At 40.5% G+C, this 19,427-nt stretch overlaps 1 protein-coding gene across 2 annotated transcripts in view; it reads left to right on the top strand.

Annotated features, from left to right (window-relative positions):
• The window catches only part of Lims1 (LIM zinc finger domain containing 1), a 129,380-nt gene that overhangs the window by 84,093 nt on the left and 25,860 nt on the right, over positions 1-19,427 (top strand). Inside the window, exon 1 of one of the 2 annotated variants that reach the window (XM_008847572.3) lies at positions 16,503-16,709. The exons of the other annotated variant lie outside the window; for it this stretch is intronic. Within the exon in view, the coding sequence (XP_008845794.1) occupies positions 16,528-16,709 (182 nt within the window). The 5' untranslated portion in view covers positions 16,503-16,527. Of the gene's footprint in view, positions 1-16,502; positions 16,710-19,427 lie in introns of those variants that run through there. 2 annotated transcript variants of the gene reach the window in all.

Genomic DNA, 19,427 nt, shown 5'->3' with positions numbered 1-19,427 from the left:
GGGTAGGAGATGAACCAGTCCAGACCTAGGATGTCACCTTTTAAGGATTAGATACAAGCTCCCAAATACTTTCTGCATTTTTGGCCTTTGGAACAGAGTATGTTGCTAAGAGGCCCAAGGACATTTGGACACAGACTGCTCTGGCTTCTTCCAAGCTGAACAGGGATGCAGGGTGAAGCAATTGGAGTACCCCTTCAGTGGGTCTATCAAAAAGACTCCCAAATTGCATAACTCTTATCACCACATGGGGGCAGGATCCAGGCACTCTCAGGTGGATCCCAGGATCCAGGCGCTCTCAGGTGGATCCCCTGAGTTCTTAGCCCCTTTGCCGGAGGGAGGCCAGAACAGGCACTCTGGTGGTCTGCTGAGATCTCAGGTTTCAAAAATAAATATTCTTAAAAATACTTTAAAACTAGGTTCTTTCACATGAAGGTAAAATTTGTGGTATGTGTCTCTAAATGTGGCTTATTTCACTTAGCATAATGATTTCCAGTTCCATCTATTTTCGTTTATGCATTTAACAAAATTATTTCCTTTATTTCTGAAATCGATGGATAAAACAATCCCTGAAAACAATTGCAGTCATTTACTCAAATAGACTAGTTAGATATTGCTATCCATGGAAGGACTACTGCTTTTAAAAGGGTAAAATCATTCACTTGGTGCCTTTTTTTTATTTTCCTATTTATTTTGTTTCTTCAGATAGGGTCTTACTATGTAGCCCCATTTGGCCTGGAACTCACTATTTATTTAGCGGAGATCGGCCTCAAGATCTTCTTGTCTCAGCCTCCTCAGTGCTGGGATTGTAGTTGTACACCACACCACCCAGCTTATTTACTTTTTGTTTTTCTTTTATGGTGCTGGGGATCAAATTCAGGACCTCCTCTATTACTGAGCTGCAACCACAGCCACAAATCATTGACTTCTCCTATAGCTAACATAGATAGCCATCATTAGAGATTAGACAGCATTGTCACTTCCCTTCAGTCCATATGGTTTTATTAGGTTATTTGAACCTTTCTCAACACATTATCATTTAGTTTGTTGGTAGATTCTAACCTTTTGAAAACTTACCTTCTTTCTCTGTTTTCTAAAAGTAGTCATTTGACTTTGTACAGTTTTTTAATTCCATTCTTAGGTTGTTCTTTCTTATGCTTTACTAACGCTTGGGTCAAGGTTCAAGTTAAAGGACTGTTAGGCCCTGCGCCATTCAAGTGTATGTTTACTGTCCTGAACTGAAACCCCTAGTGACAGATCTGTTTATAAAACTCTCAAGTTTCATATCTTTTCCTTCCTTCCTTCCTTCCTTCCTTCCTTCCTTCCTTCCTTCCTTCCTTCCTTGAAGGCAAACAAACTGCAGCCACCAAAAGCCCAGCTTCAGGAGTCAATCAATGTGTTCCTCCCTCCCTCCCTCCCTTTTTTTGTTTTTGTTTTTTTAAGACAGGACCTCACTCTTACTATATAGCCTTGGCTGGCCTGGAACTTGCAATGATCCCTCTGCCTCTCCTTGCTTCCTAAGTGCTGTGATTGTAGGTGTGAGCTACCATGCTCAGCTTTCCTTTTATGTTCTTTAAGGAATGAAATGTTAAATGGTATACATGCAAACATAAACCATGGCATACCTGTGTGTGTTTATTCTTTGATTACAAAAATAACTGAAACTAATCTGCTGGAGCTTCACAGTGCACTCTCTCCCTCCAGCCTTTTGTTGGATTCTCTCTTGCACACTGTTCTTAGAGGTTCATGGCTGCAGTAGAAACGATTGCCTCTTCCATGGCAGCAGAGGATAGGTTCAAGGACTTCCTTCAGAATGGGCAGGAGGAAGCACACTGAACAGAACTCTTAGGAAGGCACTTGAGTCACTGTCTTGTTTCAGGTTGGGTCTCCTACCAAGATGTATGGAAAAGGGAAAAGGGAAGGGATAGCAGCAGGGCTGGTTTCTGCTCTGTTAAGGCAGTTGCCCTCTTTCACACAACACTTGTGTTTTAGGGACTCAGGCTAATTCAGCATGCCTGTTGATTGATTTAATTGTTATATCTTTGGGAACTAGGACGGAGACAGATAATGGGGAAGGAGAAGAGAGAATGAGGTGTGATGTGTCATCTGAAAGTTTATTTCATAACAGAAATAGCCCAGACCATTATTGTATTGCATTTTACCTATTTCCCTTGGTGTTAAACCCTCTTGGGGCTTGTTTTCCCTCCCAACCCTGCTCTGACTACTGCATTCCAGCTGTGATGCTTCCTCATCTGCTAAAGCAGGAGAACTCACTGAATACCTTATGTTCTTCAGTTGTCCCTTGCTTAATGTGTCCATACGAGAACTTGCTTTGACCACTTCACTGGGCTGCACTTCTACTTGGCCACCCACTCCTCCCTGCCCTTCCTGGCTTCAGTAGCAGATACTGCTGTTTTAAGTTTCTGAGTGAGAGTTCCTCTTACTGGATAAGAGGCCCAAAAGTCTGAGAACTCCTCAGTTACAGGACCCTGACAACAGACTTCCTTTGTCAGTCTTAGTCACAGCAGGAGAGTTAAACACACAATAATTTGAAAAGTAAAGTTTAATATCTGAAAAGAAAAGCTTTTTAAAATTATATTTTATTTTTATGTGTATGCATCTGTGTGAATGTATGCCACTAGAGTGAGGTACCCATAGAAGCCAGAAGAGGGGATCAGATCCCCAGGAGATGGAGCTAGAAGCAGCTGTGAGCCACCTCATGTGAGTGCTAGAAACCAAAATCTAGTGCTCTGCAAGAGCAGCAAATACTTTTAACCACTGAACCATCTCTAGCCCAATCCTTAATGGATGTTGGAGTAGCAATAGAATGAGATGAGCTGCCATAAAACAGCCACTATCCTGTAAGACTACAAGAGTCTCCAAGGGGAATTACACCCTCCTGCCCCCAACTTCATGCCCATCCATACTTCTACCTTGGAAAACTGCTAAGGGAATGGGTGCTGCTTGCTACTGGGTACCACAGGAGCCCAACACACTGTTGCAAGGAGGTTGACTGCCATATACTGCAGGAGCTGGACACTGGAGAGGCTGAACATGCTACTGAAGCCTGGTATGCCTTCCCGGGAACAGACTCCCTGTAGCTTCTCTCAAGTGCCCTCTTCTGACACAGCTATAGTGCTCCTCACAAAAAATTGTGCTGCAGGAGGGACAGTGAGTTCATGACCAGCACCCAGAGATGTTTCAGTGATGCTCCACAGGGCATTTGCCTGTCTGAGGTGAGAATTACCATAATTGTATACACTATTTCCAGATTTATAGAATTCCTCTTAAAAAGAATGAAAGAAATGCGCAAAGCCCTTCATACAGAAGCCTATGAACTGCTTTGAAGAACCAGAACAGGAAAACAAGAGCACTCGAGGTGACAGCCTCCGTGTGGTCAGACTGTCAGCACAGCTGCACCACCTGGCCTCCATCAGATTCCTGGGACCTTGTTAGGTCATCTCATATCTTTCATCACACTCGTGATAAAGTCTAAGTCATGGCAGCTAAACTAATCCCTTGCCTTTCTCTGTCCACTTCACAAAATTTGAAATTCAAGAATTTTTTTTTTTTTTGGTCTTTTTGAAACAGAGTCTCCCTGTAGCCCCAGCTAGCCTGGCACTCACTATGTAGACTGGCCTTGAACTCACAGAGATCCGCCTGCCTCTGCTGGGATTAAAGGTGTATGCCACCATGCCCAACTGAGAAAAAACTTTTTTAGCAAAAAAGAAGTTTTTAATTTCTCTGTGTTCTAACCCAGTATGTTAAAAAAAAAAAAAAAAAAAAAAAAAAAAAAAAAAAAAAAAAAAAAAAAAAAAACTGTATGCGTCTGTGTGTTCTGTGTCAGGAAAATAACTGGAAATGGGAGGTGTATGAATTTTAACAGGAAAATGCTGTTTCTTTGACTTGAGTGAAATGTTTTACTTCTGTTCCTCCTTACTGACCTTCTCATTATTTTCTTTCACCTTGTCAGTGAAATATGCCTACCATTAAGCTTAGTCACAGAATAAAAACTCCCACTAGTTTCCTGTTCCCAGTGTGGCTGACAGTTGTGTTCAGTGAGATAGCTCTGCTGAGTCAGAACTAAAATAAGAATGTAACTTAGAGCCAGAAAGTCTGGTGCTGAGGGCCACCATAGCCATATAAAGAGCTCCTGGATACGCTGAAAGGTTTCTCTGGTAATCTGGGCATCTCTTAGATCAACACAGCTAAAAATACTATTATTCTATATTTGGAACTTCCTCTCATGTGACTATTTTGGTCAGGACATATCTTTCTAAAAAGATGTTTAGAGGTAAGAATATATTAATGCAATCCCAATAAAAATTAGAAGAAGTGACTTGAGCAGTGAAGGAATTCCTACAGGGACATTTTGCAGGGAAACCATTTGAAGAGTTGGAGCAAAGTCACCAAACCTATGAAGGAAAATGTTAAAGAATTGTTTAAATGGACCAAACTCTGAATTCAGTGGAAATTTTTTGTGAGAACCTAAGGAGTTCACTGCAGTGGTTGTAGTTAAATGAGCTGTCTCTGAGACAGCTGTGTAGGTGTCAGGAAGGGCAATGCACCAGGAAAGGGTGACCCTCTTATCTCTCACCAGTATGTAGTTTGTTTGACTGCATATGAAGAGGATGCTTAGTGCCATGCAGGGTACAAAGACTAACAGCTCCTACTTCGGGGCACTCATGTACAGGACACTGTATTCAATCTCCCTAAAGTAATGCCTATTGAACGGAATGCACAGTCCCTAGCTGAAGGGAATAATAGTGATTCTTCTTTGCCAATTATATATTTTCTGTAATAAACTATATTACTATTGAGTGATAGGGATGGGCACATCCAGCTTGCCAAGTTTAACGTGCAGGCTAGATATCCCACCCTAGCCCATATACGGATCTGCACACAAGGGTGTACAGAAACAGGCTGCCAGTTGTTCCGGCCATTTCTCAGTGTTCTGCCATTAATGGTTGTGACTTTTGGTGCTCATTCAGCAGCTTCCCAGGTCTAGTCTTGTGTCCTCTTTATGGTGAGTTACCTGAATGGGAAGAATATATCATGGTAAAGAAAAGGTGGCTGGGCGCAGGCAACTGGGCAGCTGTGCTCTGTTTTGTGGTGAGGGGAGGATGTCACCAGTCTAAACCACTGTTGCTTTCTCTCTGCACATGATTCAGAACGTTAATATCAGAGAAGATCATGGAGAAAGAGAGAATGATCTTGATCCCTTTTCACCTTTCAACTCTTTTTTTTCACCTTCCTGAGCTTGTATCTTTTATACACCAGTCTTTTGTGGATAGGTTTCTTTGCTTGAGTCACGTTAAAAAACATCTAGAGGTTACCCAGAGAGAGATGCTGCCTGAAGAATGGATCCCTAAGCAGGCTATCAGTATTTTTTAAGTTGGTTAAGATTGAGAAACTGAACTATTGCTTTGCAGTGTTTGTACCAGTTTTGAACAGAGTATTTCTGATGTTGTGGAGCATGCACATGTGGTTCTCTCACACGCCCTTGTGGGCACTGAGCAGAGCCCAAGTGCCCTGGTGGCCTCTGGTGGTTCTTGAGTAGTCACTCTCTTCTGCAAACACTAGAGGAGAGATGGCCCCACCTGCATGTGCTAGAATTTACTGTATTCAAATTGCTGATTTTAGGGAAAAGTATGCTTCCTTCTTGAAAGTTTTCAACCTGCCGTTGAATAGCATCATATTAATTTTATCATATGATACTAATTAACTCTATCTCTGATATCAAAGATAGTTTCTTACTGTTATATAAGTTTTGTCTCAGTGGTCAGTTCTTAGGAACAATAAGATGTAAGTAGCCTGACAACAGTTACAACTTTGTTATAATTCTTGGACTGTGGTCTTCTGACCCTGGAATGGGGCACTAGCAGTGCAAGATGGTAACTGGTCATTTAATCCAGTCATTTTATATTTTTAAGTGATTTTTTTCCCATTTTTATCTCTTTGGTTATATTCCAGTACTACAATAAAGTCAAAGTGCATGTGTTTCCCTTTAGTAATCCCAATAAACAAAACTAGTGCAAAAATTTTTATTCTGTTTAAACTAGTTTAAGAAAATAGGTGTTAGTACTTTCTGGCTCTTGCCTCTGTGGTGATAAATTTTGTTTACCTTATACAATTCGGAATTAGGTAATAACTTAACAAACAGTGCAAAATGGTATATTAACTGCAAATTTGTATCCCTTTCTGGGTGGTCTTTGCTTCCTCACTCTCTGTTGAAAGAAAGCACAGTGTATTTGTCCAGAAACTGGAAATGGGATAGAACTTTCCATCTCCATTATTTTTGCTTACAAATCTTAGTTTTGTTTGTGGTACTCTGAGGAAGATCATATTAAAATTAACACTTAAATGAAATAGAGAATTATCGTGAAATAGTTCATTTTGCCAAATGGTAATGTAACAGGCCGCCTCAATGATTTGGATACCCTAGTATGACAGAAATCTGGTAGCAGTTGAAGGAGCTTCATTCTAGTACTTGTTTCCAAGTTCTTGATTGAATGATCAGTTTTGAAAATCTAGTTTTGGAGTGAATAAAGCATTTCCTAGCACTCACATTCTGTAGTCATTCCTCACAGTGGTGGCTGGGGATTGGTTCCAAAATCCTCCCCTGTTCCTCTCCCCTAGTACCCTACCCAGGGGAGAGCAATATCTACAGTTTCCCAGGCCCTTATATAAAATGGCCTGGTACTTGCATAGAACCTACCACATGTCTTTCATACCTTTTAAATCATATCTGTATACTCTGCGTCTCAATACAATATAAATGCTCTGCAAATAATCAGTATTGTTTATGGAATAAACAATGGTCATTTAATATGATGGCATATAAAAGCTACATTTTTGGTACAAATGCAGTTTCTTTTGTGTATTTAAGGCTGTGCAGGTGTGAGTGTGTATTCATGGGGGGGGTACACGTGTGTAGGGATGTGCGTGCACAGGCGTATGGAGGTTACCTGTCAACCCCAGATGTCATTCCTCAGTACTTGTTCACCGTGGTTTTTTCTTTTTAAATTTTTGTGTCTGTATGTGTATCTTGTTTACATGTATGAGCACATGTATAGGTGCTCATGGGTGCATGTGCATGTGGAGGCCTAAGGTTGATGTCAGAAATCATCCTCTGTTGCTCTTCTATCATATTCATTGAGGCAAGGGTCTCAGTCAAACCAAGAGCTTACTGATGTGACTTGTCTCACTGGCCAGCGAGGTTGTTCTGGGGATCCCATCTCTGCCTTCCAAGGCTGGACTTATAGGTGGGCCACCAAGCCTACTCCTCATTTATGTGGGTGTTTGAGGATCCAAACTCTGGTTCTTATGCCTTTAACCACTGAACCATCTCCCCAGCCCCTGGGGCCTTGTTTTTTGAGATAGGTTGTTGTCTGAACTTTTCCTGGGGACAAACCAAACATCTTATTTACCCAAGAAAGGGTACCAAGGACAGAACAAAGAAATTATTACATTCAACTCTAGCTTGGTGCAACCATGAAGTTAGTTACTTAAAGGAATATGGTTGAAGGGTTATTTTCAAGAGCATGGGTAACTTATAGGCAGCAATACTACTGGAGGAAAGCATATCTCTTTCTCCCCAGTGTCAGTTAACTGTCTATATGTCCTTGGGGAGGACTGAGGCTTCATTAAACCCTTCCCCTAACAATCCTGATTATAAATTTTGGGGAAGAATGAGACCTTGTGAGTCCTCTCCCCCAAGTAACTGTTAACTGCTTACAAATCTTGGAGAGGGGCCAGACCTCATGAACCCCTTTCTCCTCTCTTCCATGACAAAGTAAATGGGCCCAGTATTCTGCAGGTCTCTTTTGGGTAATCATAGGTGCTGACAGTTCAAGAGAGCAACAACTGTGCCATGTCCAGAAGACAGCATTCCATGAGTGGGAACATGGAGTTCACCAATTATGGTAGGCTGACTGGCCAGGGAGCCCCAGGCATATGCCTGTCTCAGTATTACAAGTGAGTATCACAATGGCCTGATTTTTATGTAGGTGCTGGAGATCAAACCCAGGTCCTCATGCTTACATCACACCACTTTACCAACTGAACTATCTCCCCTGCCCACAAATGAGATTTTATTTTGTTTTGCTTTGTTTTTGTTTTGTTGTGTTGTGTTGTTTGTTTTGTTTGTTCCAGATAGCTGGCCTGGAACTCACTGTGTAGACCAGGCTGGCCTCAAACTCATAGAGATCCACCTGCCTCTGCTGGGATTAAAGGTGTGTGTCACCATGCCCGTTTTTTGTTTTTTTGTTTGTGTTCTTTTTGCTTTTTTGTTTGTTTGTTTCACAGATGATATTTTAAAACAATATTTTTGATCTATTTCCCTTTACTCTGGATATAGGACCCACAGATCTGGGTGGCTAACTATCTTAGAATCTAATGATGTTAAGACAGCAGATTAAAAATTCTGTGCCGAGAGTATAGCTGAGTGGTAGAATGCTTGCCTGGGATGCACAAGGCCCTAGTTCAAGAGTGCCACAGAGAGGGAGGGGGAGGGAGAGGGAGAGGGAGAGGGAGAGAATAACTGGCTTGGATGTTTCTGGTATTTGTTTTGTTTTGTTGTTTTGTGTCTTTTTGAGAAGGTTTCCCTATAGCCCTGACTGGCCTAGAACTTGCTATGAAGACCAAACCAGCCTCTTATCTCACAAAGATCTGCCTGCCTATGCTTCCAGGATTAAAGGTATGCACCACCACCCCTGGCTCTGGCTTGAGTTTTTAAACCCTCCATACACAGTATTTGGTAGCAACAGATATAACTTAATCATGGCTATTTAAAAGAATTATAGTTTACAGATACTATCAGTAAAAAATACTTTAAAAGCCACGCATGGTCATTGGTATCGGCCTATGATCCCAGCATGCAGGAGGATCATGAGGTTGGGGCCAGCCTGGGTTACATAATGTCTACCAGGCCATCCTGGACTTTGTAGTAACACCCTGTCTTTAAAAAGCAAAATCATGACTCAGATTAAGAACACTGGTTGTTCTTGCAGAAAATCCAGGTTCGGTTCCCAACACCCACATGGCAGCTAACAACTACCTGTAATTCCAGTTCTAGGAAATCCTACGCTCTCTTCTGGCCTCCATGGACATTGTATGACATGGGTACTTACATACATGTAGCCAAAACACTCCTACACTCTTAATAAAAATTAAAAAACATTTTAATGTAGTTACCTACCATATTTACTAGAGATTTAAATTAAGAGATAATCTAAGAAGATAAACTTTGTTGATTCTGCATAATGCTTCACGATTCATTTAGGGACCTAGAAATATTATGTTAAAATGTATAAATATCACCCAAAAGGCTTTCTGCCCTATGTTTTTTAAAATACAGAAGTTATATTTGAAGTAGCCCTGGCCCTAGTTCTATAGGCTTGGCTATTTAATATTTTTATGGAAGAAATGTTTAGTTCTGGAAAAGGTAAATGTACATATTTTTGCAGCCCTGAGGTCTCTCTACTCCATTTCTTCCTTTAATTTAATTTATTACATGTATATGTCTTCCCTGCTGTGTTAGGAAAATGGGGGCTGGCCCCATTTTATATAATCAGAGGTTATATAAAAATACTGCAAATAAACAGCAGGCATATTTACCAAATGCTCACTAATTTTGGTCCAAAGTGAATATTTGGAAATAGGTTTATTGTGTTTAATTAGAGCTTTTTCTTAAATCAGAACTAAATTGCTTTTAAGATCCTTTTTCTTTGTATGCATTGTAAGTGCTAAAGAATCCTGTTAATTTTTTTTCTTACTGCATGTTACATTGAAATTAAAACGAAGTAAAATAAAAAAAAAAACATTTTAAAGTGCTTTGGGGGACTAAGAATTTAACTTAGTGATAGTGTATTTGCCTAGCTTGTATGAGGCTCTGAGTTCAATCCCTAGCACGCCCACAACCAGAAAAGCTGCTTTTGGAAACTCTATTCATAATTATGTCCAAATTTTTTAAAATATTTGAGCTCCTGGAAACAGCTGCAATGCTTTGTATGACATCTCTAAGTAGCTTAATTATCTTTGACATAAAGTCAGAGGCAGAGCTTGCTTTGGCTTCAGTCATGAAGTTAGCAGAGTAGTGGAATCTGAAGCTCTACAGCTGTCTTCTGCGGTACTAGAGTGGACTAACAGCATGAGTGGTTAACTGTGTGTGGTTTGTCCCAGCCGGCATTAAGCATGCTCAGCCAGGGCCCACACTCCATCCTCAAGTGAATGACAAAGTTTGGCCCACAGTAATGATCTGAATGATGAATTCATGGAATAGAAATCTCTCTACTTTGGGTGGCTTAAGGAAACATTTAGGGTTCAGTCCTGTCCTAGAGGATCTTCCAAAGACTTCCAAAGCCTTGATGATGAATGAGTCAGGTTAATTAGATTATTAAACCTCTAGGGAGAAACTTTTTTTTAAATTATTTTTATTTTATGAGTATGCGTGTATTGCCTGCATGTGGGTAAGTGCACCGTGTCATGCAATGCCCGAGGAGGACAGAAGAGGCTGTCGGATCCCCTGGAACTGGAGTTATGGACAGTTGTTAGCTGCCATGTGGATGCTGGGATTCGAACTCGGGTCTTCTGCAAGAACAGTGTTCTTAACCACTGAGCCATCTCTCCAGCCCCTGGGGAGAAACTCTTAAGGACCTCACACAACCCTGGATCTTCAACAGAAGTCACCTAATAAATGCTTTGCTCAGAAGAAGGAACTTCTGGATATTTGTGAGAAACGTCCTCCCACCCTGAGAACTATTTTGGTGCTGTGGAATGATGACAGCAGCTTTACTTGAGAATGTGGGGATAAAGTTTTCTGAGGTTAATTACAATCCCAAAAGACTGTACTTCTGGGAGTTATTAAATGCCAGAGTGATATAAAAGAAACAAAATACACAGGTGTAAACTTGAGCAGTGGTGTTCATTTGACCTTAAATTGCTCTCATGATCTTCTTGAGCAATAACAGTATACTTCTTTTAGTGCTTCTCCATGCTGGCACAAAAAGAGACATGACTCTTGGGATTATCTTGTTGGGAAAATGATGCCGCCCAATCTTTCACTGGTCTCATGGTTACTGATCCTTACTCAGAGCACTGAGCACTCACCAAGAATTTAGTTCTTTTAGATTATAATATGTGTGTGTGTGTGTACCTTACACATGTAAGTACAGGTGCCTACAGAACCCAGAGAGCATTGGATCCCCAGAGCTAGAGGTGTTAGAGGTGATTGGAGTTAGAGGTGATTGTGAACTGCCCAACATGGGTACTGGAACTGAACTCGGGTCCTCTGCAAAAGCAGTATGCATTCTTAGCTAAGCTATCCTAGCCCTTACAAGTCTTCATTTTATACTTATATACTAAATCATCATTATGGGTTTTTTTTGGGGGGGGGTCTTTTTTTGAGACAAGGTCTCTCTGTAGCCCCAGCTGGCCTGGCATGTGCTATGTAGAACAGGCTGGCCTCAATCTCACAGAGATCTACCTGTCTCTGCCTTGAGAGTGCTGGGACTAAAGACGTGCACTACCATGCCCAGCTAAAAAAATCATTATGTGTTTATGTACCATTTCCCTGACCACATTGTATTCTCAGAGAAGCAGAGGTTGTGATTTATACTCACTTTTCATTCATCCAACAGATACACTTATTAGGATTCATCATAAGCACATAGTAAGAATTTTGTGTTGATGATGATGTGAACAGTAGAACAACGTGAGCAGGGTGCAGTGTGCAGATCTTACCACTATAGTTGCCTCTTTGTGCTGTTACTCCTAAAATCCCTAAACTGCTTCACCTTCATCTTTACAGTCAAGGATGCTATATCCTAAGCTCCTAGTTGGTGGCTCCTCACTTGGGCCCCTCTCATGTTGCAGTATAAATAGCTATATAAGGTACAGAGAATTTCCTTAGAGCCCGTTGTGATGGCTAGTTAGCCATCTTAAATCTTAAAATCCTGAGGTAGAAGAATTACTGTTGAATTCCAGGCTAGCCTAAGCTGTTAAGTGAGTGCCTGTCTCAAAAAACAAAAACAAACAGGACCTAGCATGGTGATACATGCCTTTAGTCTGAGGCAGGTAAGTCTCTATGAGTTTGAGGCCAGCCTCATCTATGTAATAAGTTCCAGGCCAGCCAAGGCTACACAGTGAGATCTTGTTTCAATACAAAATAAACAAATCCCATAAAGAATTTCCTTCCTTTGTGTTTATGCTGAGAATCAACTCATTGGGTCTTTTGCTTCTAATATAAAGAAGTGCGATGGAGATAATCTTTTTATTTTTCCTTCAGAACCTCAGCCTCTTTTTCTCTCTGTGGATCAAAATTAAGATATTCCTGGGTGATAGGGCATATAAGAAAGAATGTGATCTAGAAAAATATAAACAAATTGCTATACTGATTGATTAAAGAGTTGTAAAATATTTTGATACTATATAATATCATTGATAAAAGAAAAAAAAACAATATTGAAGTAACTTCTATTTAAGAGATGGCTCAATAGGTAAAGGCACTGGTCACCAAGCCTTATGGCCTGAGTTCAGTCCTTGGAGCCTGTATGATGGAGGAGAGAACAGACTCTTTCAAGTTGTCCTCTTATCTCCACACTTGCGATCAGAAAAGGAGAAGGTTCAAATTGTCTATTTGTAGACAGCACAATTTTATGTATAGAAAACCTAAAGACATCTCAAAAAAAAAAAAAGAACCCTGTTAGAAATGATAAACGAGTAAAAAAATTAAATTTTGTGTGTGTGAGTGTTATATCTGCGTAACAGTGCCTTTGGAGGCCAGACAAGGGTGTCAAAGCCCCTGGAACTGGAGTTACAGATGATTGTTAGCTGCCATTGGGTGCTGGGAACCGAACCTGGGTTTTCTGCAAGAGAAACCCGCTGATGGCTCAGGAGTTAAGAGCATTGGCTGCTCTTGCAGAGGACCTGGGTTCAATCCCCAGCACCCAAATGGTGACTAGCAACTATCAGTAACTCTAATTCCAGGGGATCTGACACCCTCGTCTGTCCTCTGTGGGCATTGCACAACACAGGTGCACTTACATACATGCAGGCAGTGCACTCATATGCTTAAAATAAAAAGAATAAATTTTTAAAAAGACCACAACTAATAAGGATTTCATGACCTCTCAAACAGCACCTTCAACTGGGGACAAGCTGTTCAAATACTTGAGCTTATAGGGTATATTTTTCATTCAAACCACCACAATAAATAAGGAACTCATCAACAAAAAATCATATTTAAACAGACAATGTTGAAATATAACTCAGTAAAGCACTTAACATGTGGAGGGCCCAGGCAAGATTCAGTCATCCCCCCACCCAAAAAAGAGGGGAAAAAAAAAGGGTCAGGGAGTCAGGTGACCTAAATAGGCATTTCTGAAAAAAGCTTATACAAATAGCTAGCAAAGGACTTGAAAGGTGGCTCAGTGGTTAAGAACACTTACTAGTCTTCCAGAGTACCCAGGTTTGGTTCCCAACACCCATATGGCAGCAAATAACTGTCTATAACTCCATTTCCAGGGGATCTGATATCTTCTTCTGACCTCCACAGGCATTGCACAACACAAATAGCCAACTAGCATTTTTAAATGTTCGCTATTACTAATCATCAAGAAAATTCTGATAAAGACAGTGAGATATCTCAACATAGTTAAACCGCTTTTATCAAAAAAAAAAAAAAAAAAAAAAAAAACTAGCATTTGGGAAATGGAGGCAGGAAAATCAAGAGTTAAAGGCCAGCTGGGCATGGTGGCACACTTAATACCAGCACTCAGGAGGCAGAGGTAGATAGGCCTCTATGAGATTGAGATAAGCCTGGTCTACATAGCGAGTTCCAGGCCAGCTGGGGCTACAGGGAGACCCTGTCACAAAAAGACCAAAAAATAAAAAGAGTTAAAGACCACTTGTGGCTGCATAGGGAATTTGAGGTCAACCTGAGGTATATGAAACTTTAGCTCAAAAAAGAAATTTACTGATAGGAATACAGAAAAAGGGAAACTCTCATATTGGTGAGGATGAAAATTAGTACAGCTCAAAACAAAAATTTTTTAAAGATCAGTACAGCTATTATGGGAAATAATACCAAAGCTTCTCTAAAAACTAGAACTAGGACTATTATGTGATCCAATAATCACACTACTGGATATATATCCAAAGGAGTTGAAATCAGTATGTTAAAGGGACATCTGCAGGATAACCAAAATGTCCATCAGCTAATTGTGATAAAGAAAACCAGCCAAACATGATATCACACACCTGGAATCCCAGCTATTTGGGAGGCACATTAATCAACATTCCCTAGAAGAGCAGGACCATTAAACTTAATATATAAGTTAAAAGAGGATTTATTAAGTTAGCTTACATCGTTATGGTTTGGGTAGTCCAATAATGACTGTCTTCACACAGACATTCACAAGAGAGGCTGAGAATCTAGTAGCTTCTCAGTCCATGAAGCTAGATACCTCAATGGACCCATTGTGCTGGAGGATTCCTAGAGATCCACTGGTCTTCATTCCATGTTGGAAGGCCAAAAAGCTGGGTTCTAATGGCAGTAGCAGTAGCAGCAGTGTTGTAGATGTACTCCCCCACAAGAGACAAGCACAAGTAAGCAAAAAGCTTTTCTGTCAAACCTTATTTCTGGGCCACCAGAAGGCGCTACCCATTCTTAAGGAGGACTCCTTCCCCATTAATCCTTCCAAGAAATGCTCTTACAAACCTACCCCTATAGGCATGTCTCATAGTTGATTCCAGATGCAGTCAAATTAACCATCATATGTCCACCACCTATAATTTATGTAATCATATCTCTTTATGTCATGTTTAATTTCCAAATGAAGACAATAATGTCATAATTCTGCCTAACATGATAGTACAAAAATAGGACAAATATTTGTGACAATTGCAGCCTCATTTCAGTAACTGATCACATAGCCTTAACTGGTATTTTAACTGTCTTCTGTTACCCATTCCCTGTCTCTTCCATCCTCAGTAAGCATCTCATTTGGTCAGAAAGGGAAAGGGTAGAGTCATGAAAAGAGGATGGTCAATGGGAACCAGGGTGCACCTATATCAGAGGAATAACTTCTAATGTTAGGAATGCTATAGCAGAGTTGGATAACCTTGGTTAGCAATAATTGATTAAATATTTCAGAATAGTTAGTAGAGATTTTAAATGTTCCCAGAATTTCCCAAAGAAATGACTTAGGACTGAGATGACTGGGGTGTTGGATTACCAAGCCAATTACCCTGATCTGATCATTACCAATTTGTGTGTGTGTGTGTGTGTGTCTGTGTGTCTGTGTGTCTGTGTGTCTGTGTTTGTAAATGTCACACTATACCACATAAATGTGAACAGGTACAGTCAATAAAATAAATACACATACAGGGTATTGTGGCTCATGCCTGTAATTCCAACACTCCTCAGGCTGAGGCAGAAAGACCACAAGTTTGATGCAAGCCTGAGTTACATGAGACTCTGTCTCAAGGAAAAAAAAAATTTTTTTTTTTTTTTTTTTTTTTTTTTTTTTTTGGTCTTTTTGAGATAGGGTCTCCCTATAGCCCCAACTGGCCTGGAACTCACTGTGTAGACCAGGCTAGCCTTGAACTCACAGAGATTTGCCTGCCTCTGCTGAGATTAAAGGCATGCACCACTGTGTTGGGCCCAGGGTTTAAGTCTTAAACTCACCCCCTACCTATTATTCAATCCCTTTGCGACTTGGTTTCCGCTTCTGTGATTAAAATACTCATTTCCTAGGGCTATGCTGATGTGTTACTTGGGGTCTCTGCTGTATGTTGCTTATGTGCTGATGGTGTCCTGGCTCTCCTGTTGTCAATGTGGCCTCCAAGCACCCATCACTGCCTACTCACAAGTTCCCTTTTGCTTTGGGTGGGATGGCTTACCAGGTTAAGGGACTGGAACCACAATCACCTGAACCCTTTTGTGGCCCTGTGCTACACCATTATCATTATCATTGCTAACTCAATCACAAGACAGTAGTTTGAACTGAATATAACAGAAACACCAAAGCATGTGATAGTTCCTTAGTTCCTTACAGGATTAGCCTGGGTTTCCTAGAAGAGTTATAATTAAGCTCTAGCTCTTTCCTATTTACACTTGCATCCATTCATTTACGCCCTTACTGTGCTCTTTCTTAAGATAATAAATAGAAGGCAATAGATAGAAGAAAATAGAGCTTGGTTTCAAGGACTCACAGATACTCACTGGAACTTGTCAGGGGATGTCCTACAAGCTTTCTAAAAGATTCTGTGCATACCCAGTTGAGAATTTCTTAGAAAAAGATTGCCAAACCATGTGAAGTGTTTTTGAGAGCTTCTCAAAAGCCTCAGTAAAGCCAGACGGCTATGCTACTGAGCTCTTAGTTAAAGAGTCAGCAGCAACCCTGGCAGTCGGATGACGCATGTGGGAGCAGTGGGAGTGACCCTGGCTGGGAAGCTGGAGGCCTGGATTGTTTCTCTTCTTCATATCCTGCCCTGGCGTCCCAGGCTCTGAGCTCTCAAGCCTGCACAATGGCTTTCACAGGCCGCATGTGCCCCAGCACCATCCCAGAAAATGAAGAAATCCCCCAAACAGTTCTGAACAGTGTCCACGAGGCTAATGGGAATGAAGACGAGAGAGCTGTATCAAACCTGCAGCGCAGGCACAGCGATGTCAAAGTCTACAAGGAGTTTTGTGACTTTTATGCAAAATTGTGAGTCTCCCCTTCCCTGCTTTCAGATGTCAAGTTTTTCAGCTTTGGATCCCCTAGCCAGTTTGATCAGGGCCAATGTGATTTATTTAGCAGGGTTTTTCCTGGGTGTGCTGAGGGCTCAGGGTGGTTCATAGATTGCCTTGTAAAATTTCCATCAGGGGGCATATAGATGTCAAGGAAAATGCTACCTTCCCAGAAGGAATAGAAAGCCCTTGTCTTCCAAATGATGGTATATTTTCATTGTCTTGTTCATAAGAAAGTTAGCAGTTATGTTGTCAGAATCCATAACAGGAAAACATATTCTAAAAGTTCTCAAAGAGCAGGTTGGATGAAACTAAAAATTACATTGGCAAACATGTTAGGGAATTATTCTATGATCAATATTTGAGCTGGTTAATAAACTCTGAAGACATTTGATAATTGCATTTTGTACATTGTTATATTTTAAGAGTAGAAAATTTGTTTCACTTAATGAGGTACTGGAGAAACTTGAAAGCTTTATTACAGCTTATTGTGTGAGGTCGGCCTGTAGAAGTGATGGTGAGATCAGGCATGCCTAGCCAGTTAGGGTCCTGTGCTGAAAGGCTTTTGGTTTCTTTGTCATCGACACTTTTTAGTGAAAAACATTGTCTGAAAAATTAGGCAATTAGTTGTAACCATTCTAATGATTTGTCTCTTAAAAGTAATATAATCAGCTGTAGGGTATTCCAGGTCTGGACCTCTTCCCTCATGAGGAGTCTATCTTTTATGTGTTGTGTGGAGTGTTATTTTCACTTTAATAAGCCTTGGCTGTGTGTGCTGACTGCTGTCCCTCTCCCTCCCCCTTTCCTTCCCCTCCCCCTCCCTGTCTCTCTCTGTCTCTGTCTCTCTCTCTCAGATAGATAGATAGATAGATGATAGATAGATAGATAGATAGATAGATTGATTGATTGATTGATTGATTGATTGATAGATAGATATACATATATATAATCAACTATAAAAATGTGAACAATATCTGTGAAACAGGCAAGAGAGGAGCCAGGCGTGTTGGTACATGCCTGTAATCCCAACTTGGGAGGTGGAGGATCAGGTATCTGAGGCTAGCCTGGCCTACATTACATGCAGCCTTGTCTCCAGAAAAACAAAAAACAAAACTTTTTTTTAAAGATGAAAGGAAGGAGAAAGATGAATGGCCAGTAGGAAGGCAAATGGTTGCTGTTTCCCAAATGGTTGCTGTTTCCCTTTTCTTCTTTTGTTACTAAAGTCCGTAATGTAATGAATTTGAGCAGGTCAGTGGTTATAGCATTTTGGTCTGAGGTCCTCTTTATACTGCCCCAGCATTACCAAAATAAATACAATAAAGTATTGAAATTCAGAGAGAACTTTAATCAGTATGTACTAATGAGAAATTGAAACTGAGAAAAATTATAAATGTGTATTAATTCAATTAAAAGTAGCAGTAATCTCATTACGTGTTAATAGAGGAAAGAATGGCATTGCCTTACATTTTCAAATTTTGTAAATGTTTATTTTGTCTGAAGCTCCTTTCTCATAGTAGGCTTCTGCACTCTGCACAGAGTTGTATCTGGTAACGTGACAACCATTGAGTTAAGTAGTGGTGAATCAGGACATTTCAGAAATGTTCTCCAGCTTTTGGGGGGGTTCATTAAGATTACAGAGGTTTGGGGTCTCCTGCGAGAGTTTAGAATTAAAATGCTGCCATCCATTTTAGTGGCATTATCTGATTTCTAAAGTAGTTTATGCTTTTAATTATTTTGCCTCAAAACAGTTTCTGAGAATTCTTAAGCAGATGTGGGGTTTGCCATCCTTCACTCAGCCACACTTGTGAATTTGATGAGAAAGGAGGATGTGCAGATCTCTTAAGAGCTTTACTAAAACTGCCACAGTTCATCTAGATAGAAGGAAGCTACAGATTTTAATTCTGACATGACAAAGTGGAAATATGTTTACACGAAGCCTAGGCTAGGTTTACCCCGCAGTGAGGCTGCCTCCTTTTCTTTTCTTTTTAAGTATATTTTATTTACTTATTTTTAGAGAGGTAAAGCACAATGTCTAGGTCAAAGGACAACTTGCTGGAGTCAGGTTCTCTCCTGCCATGTGGGTTCCAGAAATCAAACTCAAGTCATTAGGATTGGTGGCAAGTACCTTTACCTGCTGAGCCATCTCACTGAACCCCATCTTAGACACCTTTTTTTCCCAGTGACATTTATATTTTATATTCAAGCCTACTAATTATAGTTGAGTTTTGATTGGTGAGAGATGGTGAACATGGGGATGTAACGTGAAGTTATGGTGACAAGGTTATAAGATAGAGTTTCCTTGAAACGTTTGAGGGAAGAAGGCAAAGTGTAGAGCTGTCCTCCATTGGGATGGAATGGAGAAGTGTTACCGTACCACCTTTGCTAAGGAAATAGCCAAACTTGAAAACAGATGGGAGCAAGGCAGTTGGTTAAAATGTCTGTAGAGGCTGTCCATCCCCTCTGTCTCTTGGCACCCTTGGTGGTATCAGTTCATTTTACAGGATGAACTAATACAGTATCTGGAAGGTCAGAAGCTATGCTAGGGGATTAGACATGCTTGTAGAAGAAGAATTTGTACTCTGAATGGGCCCCTGAAATAAAAACAGCTTATAAAATTATGAAGGACAGCTTGGCCAGCATAGGGAATCTTTTCCTTATCTAGAACTTTCAGAAAAAAAAAAAAATAGATACGTGA

The sequence above is a fragment of the Nannospalax galili genome, unplaced genomic scaffold, assembly GCF_000622305.1.
Source record: "Nannospalax galili isolate Female #2095 unplaced genomic scaffold, S.galili_v1.0 scaffold323, whole genome shotgun sequence".
NCBI classification, from domain to species: domain Eukaryota; kingdom Metazoa; phylum Chordata; class Mammalia; order Rodentia; family Spalacidae; genus Nannospalax; species Nannospalax galili.
Note: the sequence above shows the minus strand (reverse complement) of the source record. Positions and strands in the feature narration are given on the sequence as shown.